The 26,359-nt window shown below is 44.3% G+C and overlaps 1 protein-coding gene across 1 annotated transcript; it reads right to left on the bottom strand.

The window, feature by feature from the left end:
- Nucleotides 1-1,399: 1,399 nt before the first annotated feature.
- Nucleotides 1,400-26,004, bottom strand: ICOSLG (inducible T cell costimulator ligand). The gene is made up of 7 exons (XM_048865037.2): nt 25,727-26,004; nt 19,853-19,893; nt 15,610-15,975; nt 12,785-13,069; nt 9,654-9,824; nt 7,171-7,206; nt 1,400-5,190 (listed from the first exon to the last, which is right to left on the bottom strand). Exons 1-7 carry the CDS (start codon nt 25,738-25,740, stop codon nt 5,180-5,182), a joined length of 924 nt encoding a protein of 307 aa, XP_048720994.1. The 5' UTR covers nt 25,741-26,004; the 3' UTR covers nt 1,400-5,179.
- Between the last annotated feature and the right edge of the window lie 355 nt (nt 26,005-26,359).

The following is a 26,359-nucleotide window of genomic DNA, read 5'->3' as shown; positions in this document are numbered from 1 at the left end:
TAAGCAATTTGTCCTGAATTGATACTCTCAGTTGGGTCCCACCAAAGCCAGCATCGTTAGAAGTTCAATGGGGCTTTGTGCAGACATAAGGGTCTGCTGCAGCAGAAGTAGGTGCTGGTCTGGGGCCTAAATCAGGAGACTAAGGGCATGTCTACACAGCCCCGCAGTGCAGACCAAAGTGCTATGCTGTAACTCTCCTGTGTGGAGACTGAAGGTGTGAATGTAAAGGGCCCGAGTTTGCACTGACATGCTCTTCAAAGGGGACTATGTTCGTGTGAACTAAGGCCCTTTAAGTTTGCACCCGCAGCATCCACATGGGGAGTTACAGCACAGCACTTTGGTGTGCACTGCTACTTGCCTCCATAGTCTGAACTCTAGGGTAGTGTAGACATAGCCTTAGGCTCTCCTCCAGCATCGTTTATGGTGAGTTTCAAAACACGATGTAAGGCATACACACATTTGAAGAGGCGTTCTACAGGAGGATCACTTGGAAGTTTAATGATAAAGAAGCCAATAGCTTGTGGCTATTATTTAAATTCCCTCTGTTGCTGGACAAATGGTAGATATGATGTTCAACTTCACACACACGGTTGTAGGTCATTTATTACACACATCGGGAGAACTTTAAACTCTTAGAATCCTTGTAAAGCACTTTTGAAATCCTCTGATGGAAGATGGTGTATAAGGGTTTGATCGTGCACCCAATGAAATCAGTGCTAACGCTCCCCCTGGCTTAAATGACACAGGATCAGCCACCACGTGAACAAAGGATTATGACTATTAATAATGGTAAAACAAGTTCTAATACAATCCCTTTGACACAGTGCAACTGGCCATTGAAATGAGAGAGCATTTGGAGTCTCAGTTATGGGAGTGGGATGAGGGAAAGCATTTTGAGATAGAAAGGAATAAATTTCATAGGTAAACATTTAATAGCATTTGACCAGGAGAAGAATGGATTTGGATCACTTAGTAACAATGTGTTCTGCCTTGGGGCTTTCAAACTGTGGTTTTACTAGACACACCACGCAACCCTTCCGCTCTCCTGTGAACATGAATCTGTTTCTTAGAATCTGCTTTAAGAGCTACATTGATGGGGATTTGTATGTGTGTCTCTTCCATCCAGCCAAACAATTTCAGCATCAGACATATGCCTGATCAGAACATGGAATTAAAATAATTAAACTTCTTTAAATGAAGGAAAAAGAAGCTTGCCCTTAAGGCAATTCGAACAGGCCTTGTTATCTGTGGCTGCATTGCCTTGATCACTCCATCTGACTTTCTAGAGCAGCATTACAATGCGTGATGAATGGGTTTGAAATTAGAAGCAGGTGAGACTTTCCCTTTGGTAATAGGGACCCATGCCTGAGACAGATATATTTGACTAAACATGACAAGCTAAATCAGGGCTTGTTTTATTGGAACCATAAATATGGTAACTAATCAGGACAGAAGAACAAATAAGTCAGTCTTGTATCCTGGTCCCACTGATTGTAACATAATAGTAACCTAGAATTTGCCTCCAAAACATAAGACATAACCCAAACAAATACATCAAACTGGCAAAATCAAGTGGTCACCATTCAGTACTTGCTACACACGACAGTAATCTAATCAAATAAAATATAATTAACTTAACAAAACTATTAAGAAGAGTTGCTACGTTCATTTCTTACATCTCCAGATAATAGGTGTGGCCTTTTCTGTCTGAGGAATACAAAGGAAGAAAGGTGCTTTTAGAAAAGGTACATATGTGTAAGGCATGATAGCGGTATAGGGGCTGGTAAAGCCAGCCATATCTGATCTGAAAGATAACAAAACTTCTGCAGGATGTTGTACTGGACCATTAAGGAATGGATACATTTACAGCTTTTGTTCACATTTGTAGGGTATCTCGTTCAACACTATAGCTTTTTATCAATATATCTCCAGATGTCAGTAAAAACAAAATACAGACAGACTTTGGACTGCTGAAAAGATCCAATGTCTAGGTCAAGGAAGAAAAAGAAAATGGCTGGTATCAGAAGTAGTTTAGGGCACCCTTCTAATCTTGCCTGCAAAATATTGTGAAACTCCTCAAGCTTGCAGCCCCAGCTGGGGATGAACAGCTCTGGTTTAAGACGCCATTGTGCAATGTGTTCAGGCTGAAGCTAGATTAATCAAAACGCTCAAGGAACAGAGTTCAGTATAACTTCGAATTTTCCCCAGAGACCTTAGAGACCAAGCAATGCGTATTTTGTCCATCAAATCCTCTTGTTTCATAACAAGAAACAAAAACCAACCAACAAAATCTCAATGTATAGAACAGTTTCGTGTGCCATGTGTTCCCTCCACATGCCTTCCTTTACATTGTTATCACAGACTAGCAGGCAGCATAGTCGCAACATGAAATTCACATTCTTTAAACTACAGTAGAACCTCAGCGTTCTGAACACCTCAGGAAAGGAGGTTGTTCGTAACTCTGAAACGTTCCTAACTCTGAACAAAACGTTATGGTGGTTCTTTCAAAAGTTTACAACTGAACACTGACTTCATACAGCTCTGAAACTTTACTATGCACAGAAGAAAAATGCTACTTTCCCTTTATTTTTTTTAGTAGTTTACGTTTAACACAGTACTGTCCTGTATTTTTTTTGGGGGGGGGGGGGCGGGGGAGGTGGTCTCTGCTGCTGCCTGATTGTGTACTTCTGGTTCCAAACGAGGTGTGTTTTCGTTGGTCAGTTCGTAACTCTGGTGTTCAGAACTCTGAGGTTCTACTGTAGTCATAAATATACCAGGCTTTTCTCTTGCTCACATATATTTAGAACAGTGCCACAAGTACTCCTTTTCTTTTTGCATATATTTAGAAGTTGCACACACGTATCACTCTCTCTTTAAAGCTCATGGACAAATCAATTTAAAAATCAAAGTATTTAAATGCCTCTTTTCTTCCCATACTGCTTACAGCATTGTGTACTTTCCAAACATTCCCCACCCTCTTAAAATCTGAGAGCAGATCTAGTTTGCCTTAAAGTGAGTGCTAATTGGAGCTTGGGCTAGACCTAGAGCAGACTAAGGCTGTGCAATCTTCCCACAAAAAGTTGGGTCGGTGTTGTAACCTGCTGGTAGAATAATAGAAGTGTAGGGCTGGAAGGGACCTCAATAGGAGATCTATTCCATCCACCTGTGTTCAAGCAGGATTCCTGACAGGGGTTCATCTAACTTGTTCTTAAGTTACTGCTTTGTTAGCCCAATCTTAACTATTGCTTCAGCAGACACTCAGATCAGATCATCGGGTGGTTTTGTAATATGCACAATGATGGAATGTGGCCACCAAATTTATTTTAATTTAACTAGGATTTGAAAGTGAGAAGCCAGGGCACTAACCCACCATTGCCACCCGGTGCCATATCCCCAGCATAGTTTGGAAAAGCAGGGTTATGATTCTTTCATTTGGATGGCATAAAGGTGGTACAATTCAGAATGGAGATGGATCTAGAGGGAGTAAAGTGCCTGAAGCAAGCAAATTAAGCCTCCTTCAAAACCCTACGCACTGGGAAAAATTAGTTGCTTTGATTTTTACATCTTTCACTCACAGGAGCCCTGGCCATGGCAGCTTTACAGGGATCGTATTTTCAACTTCTCCTTGTGCACTAGGCACAGGCAACACTGAAACTGTTAAAGAGCCATTCAAGTGGCTGTAGCTCACGAAAGCTTATGGCTCAAATAAATTGGTTAGTCTCTAAGGTGCCACAAGTCCTCCTTTTCTTTTTTCAAGTGGTAATGAAGCCATTTAACAGGCATTTGCCAACCCCCAGGTATATTCTGTCAGTTTCTGAATTTACTGACAAAAACAGTTGTGCATTATTTTAATATTTACTCAGAACATGTTCGTCCACAGGACCTTAGGTTAAAATTTGCTTTAAAAATATTTCATTAGTATGTTGCTGAAGATTATAAAATCACATCTCTAAAAAATCCTTGCATAGATTTTTAGATGCACAATCTGAGTATTCATCTTTAGCCTTAAATGCTTGGATCTTCAGACATATAGTTTTTAAAATAAATCCTCCAAAAGACTACCCTTATCTAAAATACACATGTGAGCCCGGGCTGCCGTCAGGCGTAGGTTACTAGTTTAATAATACTGCATAGGGCCCCATAAATCCTAAGGATGGCCCTGATTTCACCAAACATTTACTTTGTCCGTTAATGATGTTCTTGCTGTATCAATGGCAAATGGCATTCTACACACCTGTTTTTATGGGGGTGGAGGGGAGTGTGTGCAGAAAGATTGTATTTCAAACCTCCAGTATCCCAGAGGGAGGGAGTGGTTGATGCTTGACATGCCAAAATGAGGATAATCACCCTGTGTTTTTTTGTCCTGTCTCCAAAGTATATGCACAGGCAACTGCTGATCTGAATTCAGCCCAGACAGTGCTGAGGTAGTGCTGTACACTTCCTAGGAATCCAGGTAATTTCTGTGCTCTGTCAACTGATGGAGACTCCCTTTTTGATAGAGTACTCTGTAAAATGTAGAATGCACACTTAAACTGCAATAAAATAAGGCTTCCTAATGTTCATACTCAGAAGTTCTGTTCAGCTACAGGCACCTGTACCTCTGCATGTCTAAGCTGGAAGCTTCGGGATATTTTTGTGTTACCATTGCGGCTGCCCAGAAACAGTGAAAGGATGCATGGAAGAAGAAAAACAGGCAATGATGTTTGCTCTACACAAAGTCTTGCAGTTTTCACTTGCCTAGCTGCCATTTTTCATGTTCAGTAATCATTATGAAAAGTCTGAAAGGCAGAGAGAATTTTCAGCACTGCTGAAAAACAGTTGCTTATCTCCTAGTAGGGCATTCTTTGACTGACACAAAATAACAGTTGGCAGTCTTTCATTCCTGAACCAATGCTTCAGCATCAAGGTACCATTGTACCTTTCACTCATACAGGTGTTTTGAAGAGTGTTTTGAAAACCAGCGCAACTGCTGATTAGAAGTGGCAGACTAAAGCAGGTGGATTTTGCTCTCTCCTCTGTCAGAGAAGGTTTTTGCCATCTGTCCTGGCCCATGCTCTGGAAACACTATGCCATTCGTGTTTCAGATAATGCTGCCATCCTTGGCTTCAACATAGCGTCCTTAGCTTCAACATTCTCTTGGTACATCACCAGCTGCCCAAATTCTCTGAGAATTTCCCATTTAAACGTGTGCTGTAAAGACAAAATAATTATTCGTTTTATAGACAAAAACTACTAATGTGCTTAACTGACAATCAATGAACAGAGAAAGATCATGAAGTCAAAGATAGAAAAGGCCCTTTAATCCAGATCCTGCAATTGAATCCTCATGGGTGGATCCCTGCACCTGCACAGAGCCCCATGATTTCAATGGGACTCCAGTCAGGCCCTAGAGTCCATCAGTGCGGATCTAGTTGTAGGGTCAAGACCTTAATCTTCAAGTGCATCTCACCCTGCAAATGCAAGAAATGCCCCCTCTCCCTCAAACAATGGCCTACTTCAACATTGTTTCATTTCAGCTGCCACTAGAATAAAGAGGCATTAACTTTAAAAATTCCTGTATTGTAGCAATATAGCCAAGCCTCAGCTGACCCTCTTATTTTCATATCAGTGAGGATTTCCCAGTAAATGATCTGACCTTCCATAAGGTGAAAATTAAACAGCTAAAGCAGAAGAATTTTTTGCTTTAACACTAAAAAGTGGAATGGCCACTTCAATCTGCCCAGGGTGTTTTCACATGGGGCTACACGCACCCTGCACCACTAGACTGAAAAGCTAAAATGATGTAGGGCCAGATCCTCTGGTGCACTAGGGAAGCTTTGCACTGCTCTCTTGGCACAAAATGGTTCTCAAACTAGTAGATGCAGGAAGACACAGCGGACCCGTCCCTGCAGTGAGTCGTGAACCACCTCCCCTTCCCACGGCTGGTACAGGACTGTGCCTGGGGGAAAGGGAGAGTGGGCCTGGCATGTTCCTACGCTCCGTTGTTAGCCAAAGCAAACCAGATTAGTGTTTAGGGTCTGACCCTGAACAGAGAGAACCCCAACCTGCAGGGGAGGGGTTGTCTTTTTTTTTTTTTAATGTGTCCGTACGGCGCCCAGCACCATGGGGCCCCACCGTAACACAGATATTTACTACAACCAATATTAATGTGACTCAAGTAGTTTTTCACTTAACTACATGTTTATGGGCCAGGTCCTGGGATTTGGCCAAGAAGCACTCAATATAAATCAAGAGACTTGAAATAAACTGCTTGTACCATGTAAACAGACTTCACTGCTGTCTGGAGGAGAAAACCCATTGTTTATAAAAGGTCATTAAGCAGGAAATGGTTTAATGTCTGTTGATTTTAAATGGTCTGTTGAATCAGCCCAGAATGGTCTGGGGAGTATGTAAATTGTTCATTAAGCCAGTTTATATATCAGAAATGAAAAGCTAAGCATTTTTTGATGTAAGGGATGCTTGCTTGCATTAGGTATTTTAAGTTGTATTGGTGCAGAGCAGTTGTTATAGCGGCTGATTATATGCTTTTAAAGCAGTGTATTTTCTGGACTTTTATACTGTAATTCCACACAGATCCACCATATCTCTAGCTAATTTTGCAGATGCAGCATAGGATATGGTTAACACTTGTCACACAATAAATAATATCAAGTAGTCATCCAGACAATCCTATCTCTGTCTGCTTTCACTAGATCTGAGTTTGTTTTTAAATCATGCCTTGTTTTCTTTTTTTACAAATGGGTACTGCCCTTCTAAACTGGCTTGCCACATAACATTTTAATGGCCAAGAGTACAAGATTTAAACAGGCTGTAGGTTTAGATTGTATTTCTTCGTTGGGGAAAGGAGAGTACATAACACATTTTCTAAAGATATGGGCCAGATTCTAAGGTAGTGTAAACAGGCATAGATCCACTGAAGTAAATGGAACTATCTGGATTTGATCAAGGGAAGGATTTGTCCCCCTAAGAGGTGTTACACAGAAAGGAAGAGAGCAGCACTTTTGAGGCGTATACTGAATTTGTATGAAGTCAGAAATGGGTAATCTTGCGCAGTTTAAAAACAAAAAATCAAATCAAATATTTTATAGAGAGTTGTAGCACGGGAGCCCTGAAGTTATGTAGCCCCTGAGACACCTGTGGTAAGAGTGTGTCTGATCTTTCACTACTTACTATTGTGCTGTGCTCCATCTTCATTTTGTTGAACATCTGTTAAAAGAAATACAGCATTTTAAATATGTGAGGTGGTTTATTATCTCTTCTTTGAACTGCAGTAGCCCCAAGGAGCATCAATAAAGAATCAGAGCTCCATTGTGCTAGGCATTATGCAAACAGTAGAAAAAGGAGTCCCTGCTTCCAAGAGCTTACAGTGTAGGCAACAGGTGGATGGAACCCACAAATGGAAGGGGAGGATGAGGCAACAAGAAAGCAGGCAAATCATCATACAGTTAGCAAATACCTTCGCTCACTACCTCTCTAGACTTATAAGGATGAAAACATTAGAACAGTCTAAAGATACAAATTAAGGTTTTGTAAATTTCCAGGCCTGTATGAATAATTCCAGCTTGGCTCTACACAACATTAATCTTCATAAGGAAAAAGTTACAAGCCTCAGGTTTGTTGGGCCAAGTGACCTTCTTGTCTAGCAGTTCATCTTACACTTAATTATATTATCCTGAGTCTGACATGGCTACAACTACACTGCATAACTTAGTTACCTTGATATTTCATAATGGAGTTTGGATGCTGAGACTATAGCTTTAAATCACAGCCCTGCATTGGGTTGGAGTGGCTTTGCACCACCCTGTGGCAGTTCTGAGAGGTATTGTGCCTCAGAGAAGTGCAAAGCCATAGGCACCAACTCTGGGTGCTCCAGGGCTGGAGCACCCACGGGGAAAAATTAGTGGGTGCTCTGCACCCACTGGCAGCCAAGCTTCCTGCCCCATCTCACCTCCTCCTCTGCCTCCACATCCTCCCTTGAGTGCGCCACATCCCAGCTCCTCTGCCTGCCTCCCAGGCTTGCTGCCGCCAAACAGCTGTAGCAAGCTCCGGGAGGGAGGGGGAGGACCGGGAACGTGGTGCACTCAGGGGAGGAGGCAGGGCCGGGGCGGGGATTTGGGGAAGAAGTCAAATAGGGGCAGGGAGGGGGTGGAGTTGGGGAAGGGACTTTGGGGAGGGGGCGGGGCGGGGTGGAATTGGGGCAGGGCCGGGGCAAAGGGGCGGGGGGTCGAGCACCCACCGGCGCCATTAGGAGTCAGCGCCTGTGCGCAAAGCCCCAAATGAGCACAGCTGATACAGAAGGGGGCACTTGAATGGACACTGTGGCTAGCCCCTGCATGGGGACAAAGAGGGAAAGCTCCCCCAGTCTCACATGCTCTCCCTGGCATCTCTGCAATTTGCTCCACAATGAGAGCGCACATACATGGGTAAATATTGGAGCTGGCTGGGAATTTTTTGATGAAACTCTTTTTTTCCTGGAAAATGCTGCTTTGTTAAAACTGACACTTCCCATGGGAAAGGGTTGGTTTGGACGAAAGGTTAGTCAGGAGGGTTTCTCAGGTTCAGGTTGGAATTTTTTGGGGGCGTGGGGGGAGGAAGGATCAGAGAGAGACCCACCACCGAACAGCCAATAGTCCAGTGATCCGGGCACTCATTTAGGATGTGGGAGACCCCAGGTTCAAACCCCTGCCCAGGGCTCCCACATACCAGGTGAGTGTCTTAACCACCAGGCTATTGGTTATTCTGGGGTGATTCTCTCTGTCTTTTTTTGCAAAAATTTTCATAAGGTGTCTGTTTCATTCTGATGCGGAATGGAACTTTTTTTTTCAAAATCTCAAATTTTCACCATTTGAGACAACAGTCCCCAGCCCACCCCAGCTCTAGTATATCTTCAGTCTTGTTCTCGAGACATCTATGGGTGCTCTCTTTTGTTTTATTTTGTAAAGTGCTGAAATTTCTGTGTGGGCAGCTGCAGAAACGCAAGCAATCGTATTTGTAAATGAGGATTTGTTTGATTGTTTGTTACATGGAATTATAGTAAGACATGATTGATTCTCACTTGGGAAATTGTAGGAAACTGGTAGAGTACGGAATTTGTAATAGGATCTGGGGCTTTCATCCAGGGGCTAGACTTGGTGACCTCTCAAGGTCCCTTCCAGCCCTACACTTCTATGATTCTGTAAATCACTGATTCTAATCTTCTCAAGACAGGTGATAACTCCAAGTGATTATCATCCAGTTTTGGTTTGGTCTATATGAAATTTGTGTGTGATCTCAGACCAGTTCTTAATGGAAAGCTGTCCATATTACACAAACCCCTCCTTATCATTACACTCCTCTTGTGGATAGTCTCGGCAGAGAAGCCAAAGACTGAACAGATGTAGAGCCCAAACTACCATTGCATTCAAAGGAATGGTTCCTCTGGTGTGAGGTAGGTTGGTATAACACCATGAAATATACATGAAATGTACCAGTTTTGTGGCTAATTTAGAGTATAGCTCCCAGTGTTGTCAATTCAGCACTTGTCATGAGCTCTAGTTTCACTTATAATGTAGAGAATTCACAACTACGTATGACAAATTGTAGAATATTAAATATTTTGGAAAAATGAAAAGAACTAGTCATATCTGACCAACAAGTGTAAATGGTTTAATTACCTGCATATGATTTCCGGTAAGGGGATTTCCTTTTCCACAGCCAGCAGGTTAAAACAACTAGACCAGCTAACACAACGGCAATGGCAAGGACGCTTCCAGCCTGAGCTCCCGGTTTATTTAGCTCTAACAGACTGCTTTTGGTAGAGTTAGAGTTTGTGATGTTTTCCGAGTCTGAAGAGGAATAGAGAAGCTCTCAAATTTCATTCCAGATGAGTGTTCAAGTGCATTTTATAGACATGAGATTCACACAAGTCTATAGGTTTCTATAGCCCTCCTATACAAATAGCTTTCATCCCACCACCATTTTCTGAACAAGGCCAAATTTCTACCTACATGGTCTTTAATGATTAATTATTATTATTATTACACACACTTTTTAGGCATACATTTTCCTCCTGTGGAAGGATTTAGTAACACAACTTCTCTTAAAAATGACAGCACTATGGGTGTTCAAGTGACAAAGTCCTTCCCACACCAAAGCTGGCTGTCATTTTGGATATGTTCATCTGAGAAAGGAATCTACTGAACAGCTTTCGAAGATTAGTTTTTGAGTGATTTGTGTACTCAAAATTAGACTTGTTTTCAAACAAGAATGAGGGCCAGATCCTTAGTTGGTGTAAGTTGTAACTCCTTGGATATCTGGTCCCAAAGCTTTCAAAGCCTCCCAGTGACCATGAGGATTCCCTAAGAAGACAACCCAAAATGGCAGTCATGTTTTAGCAATTGCCATGAGACCCTGCAGTTCATCCTGCAGGTCACCACACTACACAAGTGACAGCACTAGGGAGTACATATTCTTGTGCCTGTATATTTATTTATATATTCACAACCCACAGATACACAATGATATTACTTTAAAACTGATGCTGCCTTATTGGACCAAGTACAGGATTTTGTAGGCTCCTGCAGGAGCTATGAAGACTCAGCTGCCATCTTGACATTGTTCCTTTAGTGGAGAAAATCCCCTACAGCCATTTAAAAACTTTGTTTCCTACTCCAAAAACCTACTGGAACTAGATTTTCTATGAAAATCTGGCTTCTAATAAGTATTCCGCTGTTCTAATAAGTATATTCCGCTGGCAAAAATCTTTGGCAGAACAATTCTTCACATGTGCCATAAGAACAGAGTTGCCAACCCTCCAAGATTGGCCTGGAGGCTCCAGGAATTAAAGATTAATCTTTAATTAAAGATTAAGTCCTGTGATGAAATCCCCAGGAATACATCCAACCAAAATTGGCACCCCTACATAAGAATCCCCACCCTTTCCTCAGGGCACTTGCTGGTTTGGTTATGCTGCTTCGTTTCCTCCTGGCTAGTAGGGACGATGCCCCAGTAAGGGACAAGAGAGGCGATGAGAAAGCTCCGATATCTTCTGGTCTCTGCCTACAACACAGGTTGCGTCCTCTCCCCACCTTCTCAGGGCCAGCTCATATTATACTCTTAACCCTATAGCCCATTCTTCTTCTGCCCTGTCTCAGGAGACATACACCACTTCTTCTCCTCTTTTCCTGGTTCCAGATTCCCCTTCCATTCAGCAACCATGGCAGACAGTAGGTTTGAGCTGTTGCCTATAGACTTGTAATTTTTTAAATATCTGCTGTAAATAAGCAATAAAATCAGTACAAGTGCATTCAGAATAATGGGTGAAATCCTGGCCCTGTTGGAGTCAATGGCAAAATTCCCATTGATTTCAGTGGGGTTACGTTTTTTTGTTTGCTTGCTTTCTTCTAAAAACAGTAGAGAGATGTATTCTGGAAAAGTTATCAACCTTATAAAAGGTAAAATAATTCTTTTCAGAATGAATGTGACAAAATGTCTTTAGGAAGATAATAGTGAACAGGTTATTCCTGTTTCCTACAGGGTGGAATGTTGGCATTAGCAAGCTACCAAATGCCCCTTATCTTGCAATCTGTACTCATGGATCTTTGCTCACGCTAGTAATCACGTTGATTTCATTGGTATTACTTCACTGAGTTTGCAAGATAGATCCCTCTTGTAGCAGCCAGGCAAGGTACTAACAAACTTCAACAGGACTTTAAAAAATAAAGTGGAAACCTCTTTTCCAAGCTGCTGCTGTACCCTCAGTAACTCTCCCTCAGCCTCTTCAACTCCTCCCTCACTCCTTCCTGTTTCCTGTCCTTTCAGACTTCCAACAGCCGGTGCTCCCAATTCTAATAATTACAAGCAACATCCAAACACCACAATCCCTTTAGCTCTGACCCTGCATTTGGCTCTGCAAAGGCACAGAGATCTACCCACATAGTGCTGCTTGCAGGATCGGGGCCTAAGATTGCAATGTCTGGAGCAAGGCTCTATCTTGTCTTTATGCTTGTCTATAAGGCATCTAGCACACTATGTGTGCTACAGCATGTAAACATAGATTTGAACAGAACAGGAAAGGTTATCTGTTTTGTGAGTTTGAGTGGCTAAGTCTTGGTTTTTATTACTAATAACTTCCATCAGCAATAAATTGTCTATCATCCATGTGTCTCTCATTGATTGTTCTCAATGCTTTGGCCTAACATCATTTCCAGTTATTTGGTGCTTGGCTGAATAATCCAATTAGGCATTTGGTACGAACCTAGTTTCAGCAGGTTCTCTTTTTCTTCAAATCAGTTTTGGAGACTGAAAACAGAACTTTAAAACTACCCACAGAAGGAGCATAGCTAAGAGAGTGGTTGTAAACCAATGTGGTGGGACTTCAGGAGTCATGGATCCACCACATATTAAAATGTCTTTCCTTTGAAAGTAATCCTTCAGCACTGAGCTAGGCCTAGTGTGGTTCCCACAGGAGCTGAAGGGGGAATCATAGTGATTCCAAAATTGTTGCAGGGGGGCAGGGAGTGGGAGAGAACCGTTATGATCAGGATGGTGCTTCTTACTTCCACACAGAGGAACGATGATCTGTGTGCAGACCTGGGAGGCTTAAGAGGGTGTTTAGCTTCATTTTTAAAAAGTCACATTTAAATATAAACACTATGGTCTAAATTTATATAGGCTTTAAAAATTAAGCTCATTTCAGTCGGCCACTGGACTATCCCACTCTTAATGAGGCTGCTACTCATCAGAGATGTACATGTACACGTAGACAAACACACATCTGTTATTTGCCATATATTAAACAACTTACAGAGGACAGTTAGATTTTGCTGTAGTAGTTCATTTTCTATGATGCATCCTATTTTTATATCAGAAGTTGCTTCAATCTTCAGTGTGCTGAAAACACTGTATGTGCTATCGTTGTTTTGGATGATCTTTAATGATGATGGATGGAGGGAGCTGTTGTCTTTTCTATTTATCCAGTAAACGTTTGGCTTTGGGTATCCTTGGCTATAGTTGCAACTTAATGTCACCTCTTCTCCAATATTTGGGGGGATTCCTATAGGTCCACTCAGTACTGGCAGGCTGTTATTGGCTGGAAAAGGAAAAAATCATTAGCATTTTATAATCTTTTCAAAAGATTAAGTAATGACAGATTATAAAGCACAGGTTCTGGGGATTACAAACTCATAGCTCAGACGTAAATATCAGCCTGCATGGACATTTGGCCAATTACTTCAGTAATTTATTGAAGGAGGCAGAAGGCCAAACGAGAGGGAAAAGAGTCTTAAACTCAGTTCAGTAGCATTTTGCAAGAAGATTCTGAACTAACTCAGACCAGGCCCTGCCATGGAAGAGGTTGTAGGAGGTGTATCAGAGAACAGAGCTCTCCCAACTGTTCTCCTTGTGGAGATCCCCCACAATGCCCATCAGGGCAGATGGGGATGCACACACAGTTGCACAGAGGAAGTCCTGCCTCCGAGCCTGGCAGAACTGCATGAGGCTAGGGTCATCCACATGGAGATCCTATGTCCTCTGCATTCCCTGTCTGCTTCATTCCCTGGCAACACAGTTCCATTGCACAAATAAGGAACCCTGGACCACGTAGAGAGACTTCTGCAAGTGATAGGAGTGGGTGTATGGTTGTAAGGAATTGGCAGATCTCCCTATTTCCACATGGAGGAATGCAATCCATGCGTGGATCTAGGAGGCAGAATCCAGACCTTCCTTTGCACACAGTACTATTTTAAAGCTATTTGGGACTAATTGACTTTGTCTCTTTCAGTCTTCCAAAATATCACAAAGCAATAAAGAGTGGTATATGAACGCAGATCAGATTAACAAATGAAGTACTGCTTTATGCCACAAACAACTCTTTACAACATAAATTCCCAGCTTGCTTACAAAGTATTTTTTTCATTAATTTTCCATCTGGATAAATAAACTTCCAGAGGACATGGATACTTTTCACAAGGCCAGGGCTTTAATTCTGAGAGTGTCAGGAAACACCAAAAGAGGATCTACTCTTATTTTCAGTTTACTGCCTAAGGCTATGATACTACAGTCAGATTCACCCCAACACCTGTACAGTATGCACTGACTTCAACAGGGTGTTGGCCAGGTGTAGGCCTTGGCTCGTGATCATCAGGGAGGATTAGGGACTAACTTTTTTTTAAAACTCAGATTCTGGCCAAAGTGAGGCTAATGCCCTTCTGCTTCCTCACATCTGTGTGACCTGTGGGAACTGCACAGTAACATTTGCTCCAAGCTGAACTGTTTACAACAGCCAGAAATGAAGAGTCAGTTAAGCAGAGTTAGAATTGCTATCCGCAGCTTCAGAGTCTCTGTCTTGGATTTTGTTAGGATAGGGATGATGTGAATAAATGCAATAAGGCAGAGGAGATCAGAGGTTATGAAACCTATACGGGTGATAATAAAATAGATCACTTCATCATTCCAAGCAGAAAGAAATATTGGGGGGAGGATGGGGACCAGAACAGCTGCTGGAAGGGAGCCAAAAATTAGAAATGTACCAAATATCTAACCATCACTTTTATTATTTGTATTACATAGTGTCTAAGATCCCCAGTCACAGAACTGGACCCTGTTGTGCTAGTGCTATACAAATGGGACAAAAGATGGTCCCTGTCCTAAACAGTCCTTGGTTCAGCCAGGCACTTGAGCACATCCATAACTTTAACGTGTTTAAGTGTGTTGCTGAAGCTGAGCTAATCTGACTAGCTGGAATTGGTATTTGGGTGAAGCCAAATAGCTGTACAGTTACTGAATAATGAAGTATAAATGTATTAAAGTGGATCATTACAGCAGAATGTTTGTAATGAGAATCAATACCAACCGTAAATCAGCCTCCCAAAACACGGCACAATACATATTACTCTTTCTATTGCATTTGGTTACCAATATATTTTATAATGGCAATAACAAGTTAGTAACACTGCACTGCAAACGGAACGTTACTTGTGGTTCCTTTATGTGCATGTTGGGATTTCTCTCACCCTTTGTCCTTATTAAAGCTTGTTTTCCACAAATACATTTTGGCACCTGATTCTGAAAAAAAAATTACTTTTACTCCCTACCCCCAACCTGTGTTGGGTTCATGTCACATCTGGCTCTCGGGAAAGGGGCAGTAGAGCCAGCCATGCCACAGATATCACTGGGCTTTGGAAAGTCATTAAAGAAAATAGTCATCTGAAGACAAATAGCAAAACTGTCACTGGGGTTTGGCCAAGTACCTGTCTGAGGCAGAATTTGGGTACAGTCCTGCCTGAAACTGCCTTGTTTAACTACCCTCTCAGTAAACATAAGTGTTCCCCCGCCCCTTGTGTCCCTCTCTGAACAGCTGAGGGAAGGGTAAGCCAAACAGTTTGTGCTTCAAAAGTTGGAGGACTAGATGATTTTGAATTGTTTATTGTGATACTGTCTTTGACCGAGTTAAAAGCTTGGATTGTCTAAGGGAGGCAAATTAGTGTGGTGGCACCACCACCATTTGGGGCATGGGGAAATCCTCCTCCCTTAGCCTATTGTGTGACAAATGCCCCTTCTGCAGCATCCACAGAGATCTAGGGTGGCAGACTGCTGTTTAATATTGGTTTTATATGGGATAGAAGGGCTTACCTGCTACCTTGAGGGTCACATCTGCCCTGTGAATAACCCTGAAAACCGTGTCCTTCTTCTGTATTATGCACTGATATGTGTGTTCATCTCTCAGGCTGACGTTTAGCAGCAGCAGAGAAAAAGTGCCATTTTTCAGCTTATCCTGAAATAATCGAGTCCTGTTTCTGAAGTCTGCACACTGCTCGCTTTGGTTCTCGTGACCAGAATTAAAGGTGTGTACCACTGAACACGGTTTTAAACCATCCTCTATTTGCCAAAAGACCCGTAGCTTATTTAAAATGATTTTTTCCTCTGGAGTAAAAATGCAACTCAGTTCAGCAGTGCTGCCTATTGTGCTGATAACTTTCTTATTTTCCTCTGCAGTAACTACAAAGATAAAAAGGGGAACAAAGAGAAAATCAGTCTTAAGAAAAGCAGTTTAATATACTTGTCACAATCCTACTTACCAGCTGGTTTGAAAAGGAGTACTTATATTTTAAAAACAAGAATATCAATATTCACTTGTTTGTAAAGAAAAATAATTGCTTAGGGCCAAGTTCTGATCTCATTGCCACCAAAGAAGGGAGAAAGTATGATCCAGTGATAAGGACACAGCTTCAAAGTTCTCTTCTCTGCCACTAACTTTGTGCGTGACCATGAGCAAGCCACTTAATCTCTCTGCTTCTCAATTCCCCATCTGTAAAATGGGGATTAAAATGGAGACAATAGTACTTCCCCACCTCACCAGGGTGTTGTGAGAACAAATACATTAAAGATTGTGAGGTGCTCAAGTAAAGGGGTGAGGGACATACAAGTACCTAGAACAGAAACAAAGTAACTGACTCCACTTGAGGTACTCCTTACTTGCACTGGTATTACTGATCCTTAAAGATCATGTGTAACATTATATATTCATTTGTAACAATTTACCATGGGTCGTGATGGATTCTCCATCTCTGACAATCTTTAAATCAAGATTGGATGTTCTTTCTAAAAGGTGTGCATTAGGAACTATTTTGGAGAAGGTCTATGGCCTGTGTTATACAGGTGATCAGACTAGATGATTACAATGGTCCTTTCTGGCCTTGGAATCTCTGAACAAACATTATATGGTCCCCACGTTAAACGGGCAACAAATAGCAAAATTAAAGTAAAGAACAGCAACTCCTTAAAACACAAAGAAATAAAATATATTTTTTGAGAAGATATTTTCCATGGGCAAAATTCAGACACTCAGGCATGCTGACTGGAACCTGTGTACATGGGTGGACCTGTTTAAATCAATGGGACTAGACCCCAGGGCTGGCGCGAGACCAAATGGCGCCCCATGCGAGGAGTGTCTTTGGCGCACCCCTCCCCTCTATTTGTTAAACTTTTGAATACCTTACAGCACCCCAAACCCAGTGCACTCCAAGTCCGGCACCCCAGGCGGTCACCTGGGTCGCCTGCGCCTAAATCCGTCCCTGACTACACCCATGAGAAAGTAATATACACTGTGAGGAAGGGTGACAGATTAGGGCACTATATGGAGAATTTTTCCCTGAAATGCTGTTAAGTTTTGAGTGAAGGACTCCAGACATCGAACCTACAATAAAATTAATAATGACTTTTACTGTACTAATGATGAGTGCAAATGAAAGTAACTCTTGGACTGCTAGGCAATGATCCTGTGAGGAGCCGTGTGTGCACTGACCCATGTGTCCGCACACAGCCCCACTCAGCACATTGTCCCTTGAAGAACTGAAACTTAAAAAAAATTCCGACCTATTAATATAAAATAAAGCTTCTTAAACTGTGCCCATCTGTCCCCTAGGGGTTCTTCAGATTTCCCTTCCCTATATTTTCACTTCTTCCATGCCCTCGGATATCTCAGATCCATGACAGCCATCCTCTCTGGAGGGAGGGCTGGATAATCTTTCAGTTGTCTAGAGGTGGTAGCAAGACTTCAGTGTGAGATGGCACCCCTACCCAAAGGCCCAGCAGAAGAGTTGTGCTCAGCCCAGGGAATGAATGGTGGAAGGGTTAAAAAGGCTGCTATTTACTCTACTTAACCATTCAGTTCTTTACATTTTGGCAAACTGTGTGTTCGTGTGTGTTTGTGTTCCAAGAGGGCTTATTAGGACCTCATGAATCCTCTCTAGTTACTTCCTCATTTGTGCACCAGCATCATCACTGTTAACAGGGAAGCCCAGGAATAGTGTTTTAGGCTCTGTCTGTGACTACTTAAGCATACGTTTAACTTTACGTACACGAGTAATCCTATGAAAGTCCAATGTAACTAGTAATGTGCATAATGCAGTTTTGCCAATCCCAAGCATACAAAAACCAGGCCTCACAAGATCATGGGATTAATTAAAAAAAATAATATTGTGATTTTTAATGTTGCGTTCTATTCCTTTGCCTTCTAGTTTCTCAACACATTTATGTTACTTCAAGTTTTTCTCCACAGTCATAGGGGCTAGAAACCTACTTTAATCCCCCCTTCAAATAAATGCTAGATTCTCACAAAATCACAGGACTCAAAGGGTCTGAGCCAAAGCCCACTGAAGTCAATGGGAGCCTTTCCATTGACTTCCATATGCTTTGGATCAGGACCTGGGGCTTGGAGGAAGAACACCAAATATTGTAAGAATCATGATAAAATCTCAAGTTTTGGTAACACGTTAAACATGTGTAAGGGTATGTCGGCACTGCAGCTGGAAGGTGTGATTCCTAGCCTGGGGAGACAGACTTGCACTAGCTCTGCTTGAGCTAGCATGCTAAAACTAGTGTGTGAATGTTATGGCACTGGCAATGGCTTGAGCTAGCCACCCAGGCTCTGACCCAGAACATTGGGCAGGCTTGGACTAGGGTAGCTAGCCAGAGCTGCTGTCAGTGCCGTGACATCTATTGTGTGCTATTTTTAGTACACAAGCTCAAGCAGAGCTAGTGCAAGTCTGTCTACCCATGCTGGAAATCACACTTCCCTGCTGCAGTGCAGACATAGCCTAAGGGTATGTCTACACATCAATTAAACACCCGCTGCTGGGCTGGGTCAGCTGACTCAGACTTGCAGGGCTCTGGCTGTGGGGCTGCAAAACTGCTGTGTAGACATTTGGGCTCAGGCTGGAGCCCAAGCTGTGGGGGGTGTTCCAGAGTCCAGGCTCAAGCCTAAGCCCAAATGTCTACACAGAAATGTTCAGTCTTGCAGACTGAGCCTGGGAGCTCGAGTCAGTTGATCTGGGCCATGCGCAGTCATGCCGTGGGGCTTTAATTCCAGTGTAGAGGTACACTAAAAGGCCTCAGTCCTGTGAACAAAGGTACTACTTGCTATGAATAAGAGTGGCAGATTGTGGCCCTAAATGGAAAGGTCACGGTATACTGCAGTACATTTACTACTGATGTGGTAGGGTCACATTCTCAACAAACACCCTTTCCCATGCCAAGGTGGAGTGCGCTGTGACTAGGTATGTACAGTTTTAACAAACACTAAACGACTCAGCCAAAAGTACATGATTCTGTGTCTAAGAAGAATGGGGCAACTTTTCATTCTTCTATGAAACAGCAAAAATACTTTAAATCTCATTTGATAGTCTCTCTATCCCCGTACCCACACTTTATTTGGGGGTAAATTGGGGAGCTTTTAGTAATCAAGAGCGTGAGAAATGTTTGGTGCTTACCAGTAATGTATGGTGCTAGTTGTATTACTGGTATCGAAATTGAGACACACTGACAAAGCAGATCTGTATAAGTCTTAATGTTCTAGTTGTGAGGCCTCTTCCTGGCAGATGTGTTGATTGTGCATTGATCGCTAGGTCAGCCCAAGGCCAGAACTTGCAGAGGGGTTCTGTGCAGGAAGGGCTTTCAAAACTGTGCTGCAAATGTTAATCTTTCTCTCCAGAGGTTAAGGCTAGTGCATTTGCACACAGCACTGTTTAGCTCCTTTTTCATATTAACTCAGAGCCAGATTCTGATAACTCATTCTGCACAGTACTGTATTTCATGAGTGTTCCCATTGACTTCAATGAGAGTTCTCAGGCAGTAAGGTATTATTTAGTCCGAATAAAGGTCCCCAGGTAGTCCTAGTGTCCTTAATAAAATCACAAGGACATTTGACATTCTTTATGCAAATTACAAAAAGTCTCATATTAAAGAATCTTTATGATTCCTGTTCAAAAGTACTTTTTAGATTTCTGATTTATGTTGTGCATATACATATTCTGCATATTCAAAAAATGCTTGTATTAAAAGTGATAATAATAAGAATAACTTTTTCTTAACTTACCAAATCCCAGAGCACAAAGAAACAGTAACCAAAGTCCAGAGCTAAAAAACCCAAAAGATAAAAGCACAATGATGATAATGCAATTGTAAGTGCATCCGTACTATTCACAGTTTTAAATACAATAGCAGTAGCGTAGCATAGAAACAACATATGGGTAGCAGTATCTATTATATAGACTCAGAATAAGCACCCACATATTTGACAGCTACATAATGTCACTTTAAAATTATCACTCTGTGGGAAAAGGCAATAAATTGAAGGAAAATACACTATACTGGGCTTGAAACCAATGCTATCTACCTTTCTGATTAACAGTTGACTGGATCCGTCTGTGGCATGTCCATGAAACCTGTTGATGTGACTACTTAAAAAATAGTTGACTATGCAGATCACCTTCTTGGGTGTATGGCAGAGGTGGGCAAATTATGACCTGCGGACCACATCCGGCCCACGGGACCGTCCTGCTCAGCCCCTGAGCTCCCGGCCGGGGAGGCTAGTCCCCGGCCCCTCCCCCACTGTTCTCCCTCCCCCACAGCCTCAGTGCGCTGGCCCACAGCTCCTGCAGGGCAGGGTGGCGGTGTGGCTGGTTCCAGTATGGTAATGGGGCGGGGAGTGGGGGGTCCCAGGGGGCAGTCAGGGGACAGGGAGCAGTTGGATGGGGCTGAGGTTCTGCGGGGGGAGGCGGTCAGAGAATGGGGAACAGGGGAGGCTGGATAGGCATGGGAGTCCTGGGGGGGTCTTTTAGGGGGTGGGGCAGTCAGGGGACAGGGAGAAGGGGCGGTTGGATGGGGGTGGGATCCCAGAGGGTGGTTAGCGGCGGTGGGGGGGTCCCAGGAGGGGGCGGTCAGGGGACAAGGAGCAGGGGGGGTTGGATGGGTCAGGGATTCTGAGGGGAGCAGTCAGGGGGTGGGAAGTGGGAAGGGGGCAGATAGGGGGTGGGGGCCCAGCTATTTGGGGAGGCACAGCCTTCCCTACCTGGCACTCCATACAGTTTTGCAACCACGATGTGGCCCTCAGGCCAAAAAGTTTGCCCACCCCTGGTGTATGGGAATATATACATAGATAAAATATATATATATATATAGGGAATACGTCATGGTGTGGAGTGGTATAAAGGCCTCACTGGCATGACTGTGGGATGGCTGCATTGTTCCCAAGTGGCAAAGCCACAAATGGGTTATGCAGATCATTCCAGTCATCACAAATAAGTATTTTGTATATGTCATATGTTACAGGAAAAAACTATTTTATGAATGTTTTAGAAAGTCCCAATATTTTTTAAAGCTATGTTTGTAACCCTCCCCCCTATAAAGTCCAGGTGCCTTCACTGTCATAAGTCTCATTGTTCAGAACTTGGGAGGGAGAAATATAAAAATGAAAACCAATAAAGATAACATACACTTTCCAAAACAGTCTGAAAATAGAATCTCTATACATAACAATGCTGACATCTGGGGTCTTTCCAGGGCTAATGCCCTGTCCCAATGGACAGTGATTAATTAATTGCCCCATACCATTGGTATAACCCCCCCACTACTAGCTCTTCACAGATGTATGAAATCGGACTTAAAAGCCATAACACTTTTATGTCTAACAAAGCTCTTATGGCTGAGATTGAATCGTGCCCATCTTGAGCCTCAGATAGGATAAATTTGGGGGTGGGGTGGAAAGGGAGGGGGTGCTCACATTATTCTGGCTCTCTGATAAAAACAAATGTGGCTGTGTGAAGCTGCTCTCATAGGCACCGACTCCGTGGGTGCTCCGGGGCTGGAGCACCCATGGGGAAAATTGGTGGGTACTCTACACCCACTGGCAGCTCCCCACCCCGACTCCCCCGCACCAGCTCACGTCCGTTCCGCCTCTTCCCCTGAGCACGCCGCCGCTCCATTTCTCCCTTTCGCTCCCAGTGCTGCAAGCAGGGATTTGGGGAAGGGATCCAATAGGGGCAGGGAGGGGGTGGAGTTGGGGCATGGACTTTGGGGAAGGGGTTGGGATGGGGGCAAGTACCCAGTGGCGCCTGGAAAAGTTGGCGCCTATGTCCCTTCTGCATTCAAATCAGACTGCTTCCTCCTCCACACATGCTGGGTGCCAGCAGGGGGGCATTGAGAGGACAGGAGATACGGGCTCCCTGCACTCAGTTCCAGTGCCTGGGCCTATCCTAGCCCGAAGCAGCTGGGAGCTGCCACTACAGGGAAAATCCAGCTCCCCTCCTGTAGCTCTGGGCTGGAGGCAGCATGCTCAGTCACTGTGTGGAGATGGTGCATATACAGTCTGGTTAGCACTAGGAGCTGTGAGGGGATAGTGCATGATCCATGTGTGCATGTATATGTATGTGTGTGTTTCTATCTAACATATGGCTCTAGAATACCTTCCTTTAAAAATTCACCCTGGTACTATTTTTAAATCCTGTGGTTTTGTTTGTTTTCCTTCTTAAACAACAGGTCTAATCAGGGGCAGATTAGGGTTTGTGGGGCCCCTGGGCCAGAGCAAGTGGCGGCCCCTCCCCACCCCTTCTGCCTGCAGTCCCCCTCCCTCCAGCCAGGGAGTAGGCTTGGGGTGCAGGGGCTTGCTCCACTCCGCCCACCTAGTACTCCTGCCGGGGAAATGGGGTCTGGACATGGAGGCTTGCCTTACTCTGCCCACCCGTCCGGCGCTCCAACTGGGGAGCAGGGTTGGGGTGCGGGAGTGCCCATTTTTCTGGGGGCCCCCACTTGGCTTTGGCACTGGGTCTAGTTTCCTGTTGAACCAAAGAGACAACAATGCTTGATTGTCTTTCATTGGACCTTTCAGGGAATTTCCCTTAAGAGGTATTGCTGGTGCCAATGAGAAAGTAACAAGTGTTAGTGGGGCTGTCTGTGCTATGTAGCACAAATGCATAACTGGTGTCAATATAAAACTGTTGTTACTGGATTAGAATTTTAATATTTCAGTCCAGAGTTTAGACAAGACAGATCCAGGGGCTGACCATTCTCCCTCCTAAGTGGATGTTAATGCTGCTGCAGTCCACAGTGCTTGCAGAGTGGCTCAGTTACTGAGCACCAACCTGAGCAGGTGAGAGGATTCAGTCTTTCCTTGAAACCAGAGGAATTCCTCTGCATCATGCCCATTTGGGATTAATTCCTGCACCAACTGGAGTGGGAATGGTTTCCACTGATTTAAATGGAAACTGGATCAATCCCTTAGTCTCTTTTTAAATGGTTTGTTTTTCTCCATTTATTTCCTCTCTCTCCCGCCACCCCCCCCCCCCCTTATTTTTAAACTTCCAGGGAGACAGGAGAAAGTTTCACTTCTTCATTCTCACACTGGCCCAGCGAGATTATAATTCCCACTCTCATCTGCATATTTACATGTACAATTTACCTTCTTCTCATGAGAATTGATTTGATGCAGTTGAAAATTGCAATGTATTTTTTGGTGTGTTTTTGCTTTTCTGAGCACATCAAAAAATATGAGAATGTTCATGTTGCAACAACTGGGTGTTTTGTTTCACATTTAAATCAAATCTAAAAACCTTGACTATGTACTAAACTGTATCAAGAACAGCTCTTTGTGCCTCAATGTTATATGTCTCTTAGCTGAGTTATGTAGAATTCAATTGCCCTAAATCTTTATCTGTTTCATGGCATTTTTCCATAATTATAGTTTTTCAGATAATATAAAACATGCGTTTGTTTAGATCTTTCTATTGTTCACACCTTAACCAAAAGGAAGTCTGTCTGCAGTGACATGCTCTCTACTTCTCACAGTGCTTCACAAATAAACATCAGTAACCACCTACATGAAACAGTTGGGTGCACTGCTGTGGTTTTTCAGCACAGAATCAGTCATGCAGAGCCCAGAGTTGGGGTTGATCACAAAACCCACAGTGCGAGTCATTTTACTCACTTTAATTGTCTCTGTATCCCTAATCCTGAAAGGTGCTGGGCTCCCACAACTCCTACTGTCGTCAAGGGGAGAGGATGGGACTCAGGTGGGAATGATAAAGAGCAGTCCGACTTATTCAATATGACCCACTGACAACTGCCCTGGCACTCTGTTGCCACGTCTCATTGGAGGCATAACAAACAAATGTAGTTCATCTCCTTTGCTGTAGTGCATGGTAAAAATGTGTTGTCGGGGAACATCCCCCATTGAAAGGGGCATGATAAGCAACTGGCCTTGGGGAAGAATCAACTTGTACATGCAGCAAGAAAGTTTAGCCACTGCGAGTTCCCAGATGAAGCGTTCACACAGGGGTTTGTCTTCCCTAGGAAAAGGGGTGTGTGCCTCTATCACATGGTAATGACAGCTAGGCAGAGAAATGTTTTGAGGAGGATTTTGCTATTTCCAAAATGGATTTTGATCTGATTCAGAACAAAAACCAAAAATTTCAAAATTCTCCATGCAAGGGGATGGAGCCCCAGCTCTGGGGCAGTCTGCCAGGTAGGCTGCCGAGGAGCCAGGAAACCAGGCCAGTTTCCCTTAGAACCCTGCCTGGTTTCTGGAGGAACTTTGTCAAAATCAAACTGTCTCTGCAGAATGTTTTGATTTCAATGAATTGGCAAATGTCAACCAAAAAGGTTTGATCTGAATTTTTCAGACCACCTGTAGTAAGAACTATCCTAAGGTAAAATCCTAGTGAGACAAGGCACTTTGTAGTTTTCATGCAAGTTAGGAATTTGAGATAAACCCTACGCTCCTGCTGGAGTATGAGTGAGTCTAAATTAAGAGTTATAGGGAAAAACATTTGTACATCTAATTCAATGGGAGTTGAAGTCTCTGCACAGACTCTGGGCAGAATTTGGCTCTGGTAATGCAGGATCTAAGTGCTAATTCTTAACCTGAGAATAAAGAAAGCACCTTTATATTAAGCTAGTTAGAACCACAAAGGCCAGTTTTCAGATTCACTGCAATGTGTATGTGTGTTGGGGGAGGGAGGGGGGGCTGTAAAACTTGCTCCTTGTGTTTTTAATTCAATAATAAAATACCACTGCTATTCAACAGCCAAGTAGCCTTTCCCTGCAATAACAATCCCAATAGAGTTTTCTGTTTTCCCCCCTATGAATTCCAGTCAGTGTCAAGGAGAGATTTATCTGAGTTGCACATTCCTTCCCCCATAACACAAGGAGCAGAAACTGCTGACTTCTTGGGAGCAGGATCAGGCCCTGGCCCTGGCCCCCTGGTTTGCCCCTATTGCCCTCTCTTGATAAAGGAAGATTAAATTATGAGCAGCCTCAGCCTCAGCCTTACCCTGACAGCCACCACAAACGCACCAAATGGCTTGGGGGTGGGAATGAATCAACCTACCGATAGACACACCCACACACCAGTCAGTGGGAAGAGTTGGCAGGAAAAGCTGGACCTTCCTGCAGCCTGGTAACTTTTGTAGTCAGCCCCCCTCCCCACCCACCAATTGTACTGTCAAAATTGAGAGCAAGCGTAGCTGTTCCTGGCGCACCACAACCCCTCCTGCAGCACAGACACCCAGCCCTTGCACCTGGATCCAGAGAGCGCCGCGCAGTTTTTGATGCCAACAACCCCCCCTCCCCAATGTCTAACATCTGAACAGAGAGCAAGAGTAGATGCTCCTATTGCAGCAAGAAAATCAGGACCGGACCAGCCCCCCCCCCGGTTTGACGCTGGGCTCCCGGGGGGTTTAGGAGCCGGTTCAGTGATTGTCCATTGCCGAGGAAGGCAGGGGACTCGGCCGGCGGGGCTGGCAGCGCTGTCCAGGGTTTGTCTTTGGGGCGCGCTCGGAGCAGAGCGACGGCCCTGGGGGGGGGGCGCTGGGTACAACGACCAGGAGCCCCCGCAGCTACCCAGCGCCAGCAGGCACTTGCGGGGGGCGGAGTGTGAACCAGGGGCGAGTCTCTGGGGTCCCCGCGCCGCACTCACCGTCTCAGCTCCATGCCGGCGCGGGGCGCTGCTCGGGCAGCCTCGGGGCCTCGGCGGCTGTCGGAAGGAGAAGTGGAGAAGCAGCCGCGGGGCCGAGGCTGGGGCTGAGCCGGCTCCTCCCTCCTACGTCGGCCAAGCCGGGGATTTCCGCGCCTGGTCCCTTCTCCCTTCCCACGCGGCCGGGGCCGGGGAGGTGACCGCGGGCCGGTCCCCGCCGCGCGCTGCCTCTGGGGGGGTCGCGTCCCAGCAGGGGGCGCGTGAGGGAGCGACCCGCCCGCGCCCTGACACGAGCCCCACCCCCGCCTACACAGAAGGCAGCCTCCCGACGGCCTCCGAGGGGTTGCTGACCTGGGAGGGCCAACGCCGCACCGTGTAAACTCGCCTCCCTTTTGTCCCGGGGAGCTTCTCCGAGCCTGCCGGCAGCGTTCAACGCCCAGCAGAAGGGCTCAAATGCACCCACGCTAGGGTGACGAAAAGAGGTCTCAGTTTTAGAGGGACAGCCCTGCTTTGGGGGTCTTTTTCTTGAACAGGCTCCTATTACCCCCCTCCCCCTGTCCTGATTTTTCGCATTTGCTGTCTGGTCACCCTAACCCAAGGTGCTGAATAATATCAGTTTATGAATGGAAACTACTC

Source organism: Caretta caretta, chromosome 1 (assembly GCF_965140235.1).
Source record: "Caretta caretta isolate rCarCar2 chromosome 1, rCarCar1.hap1, whole genome shotgun sequence".
Classification (NCBI taxonomy): domain Eukaryota; kingdom Metazoa; phylum Chordata; order Testudines; family Cheloniidae; genus Caretta; species Caretta caretta.
Note: the sequence above shows the minus strand (reverse complement) of the source record. Positions and strands in the feature narration are given on the sequence as shown.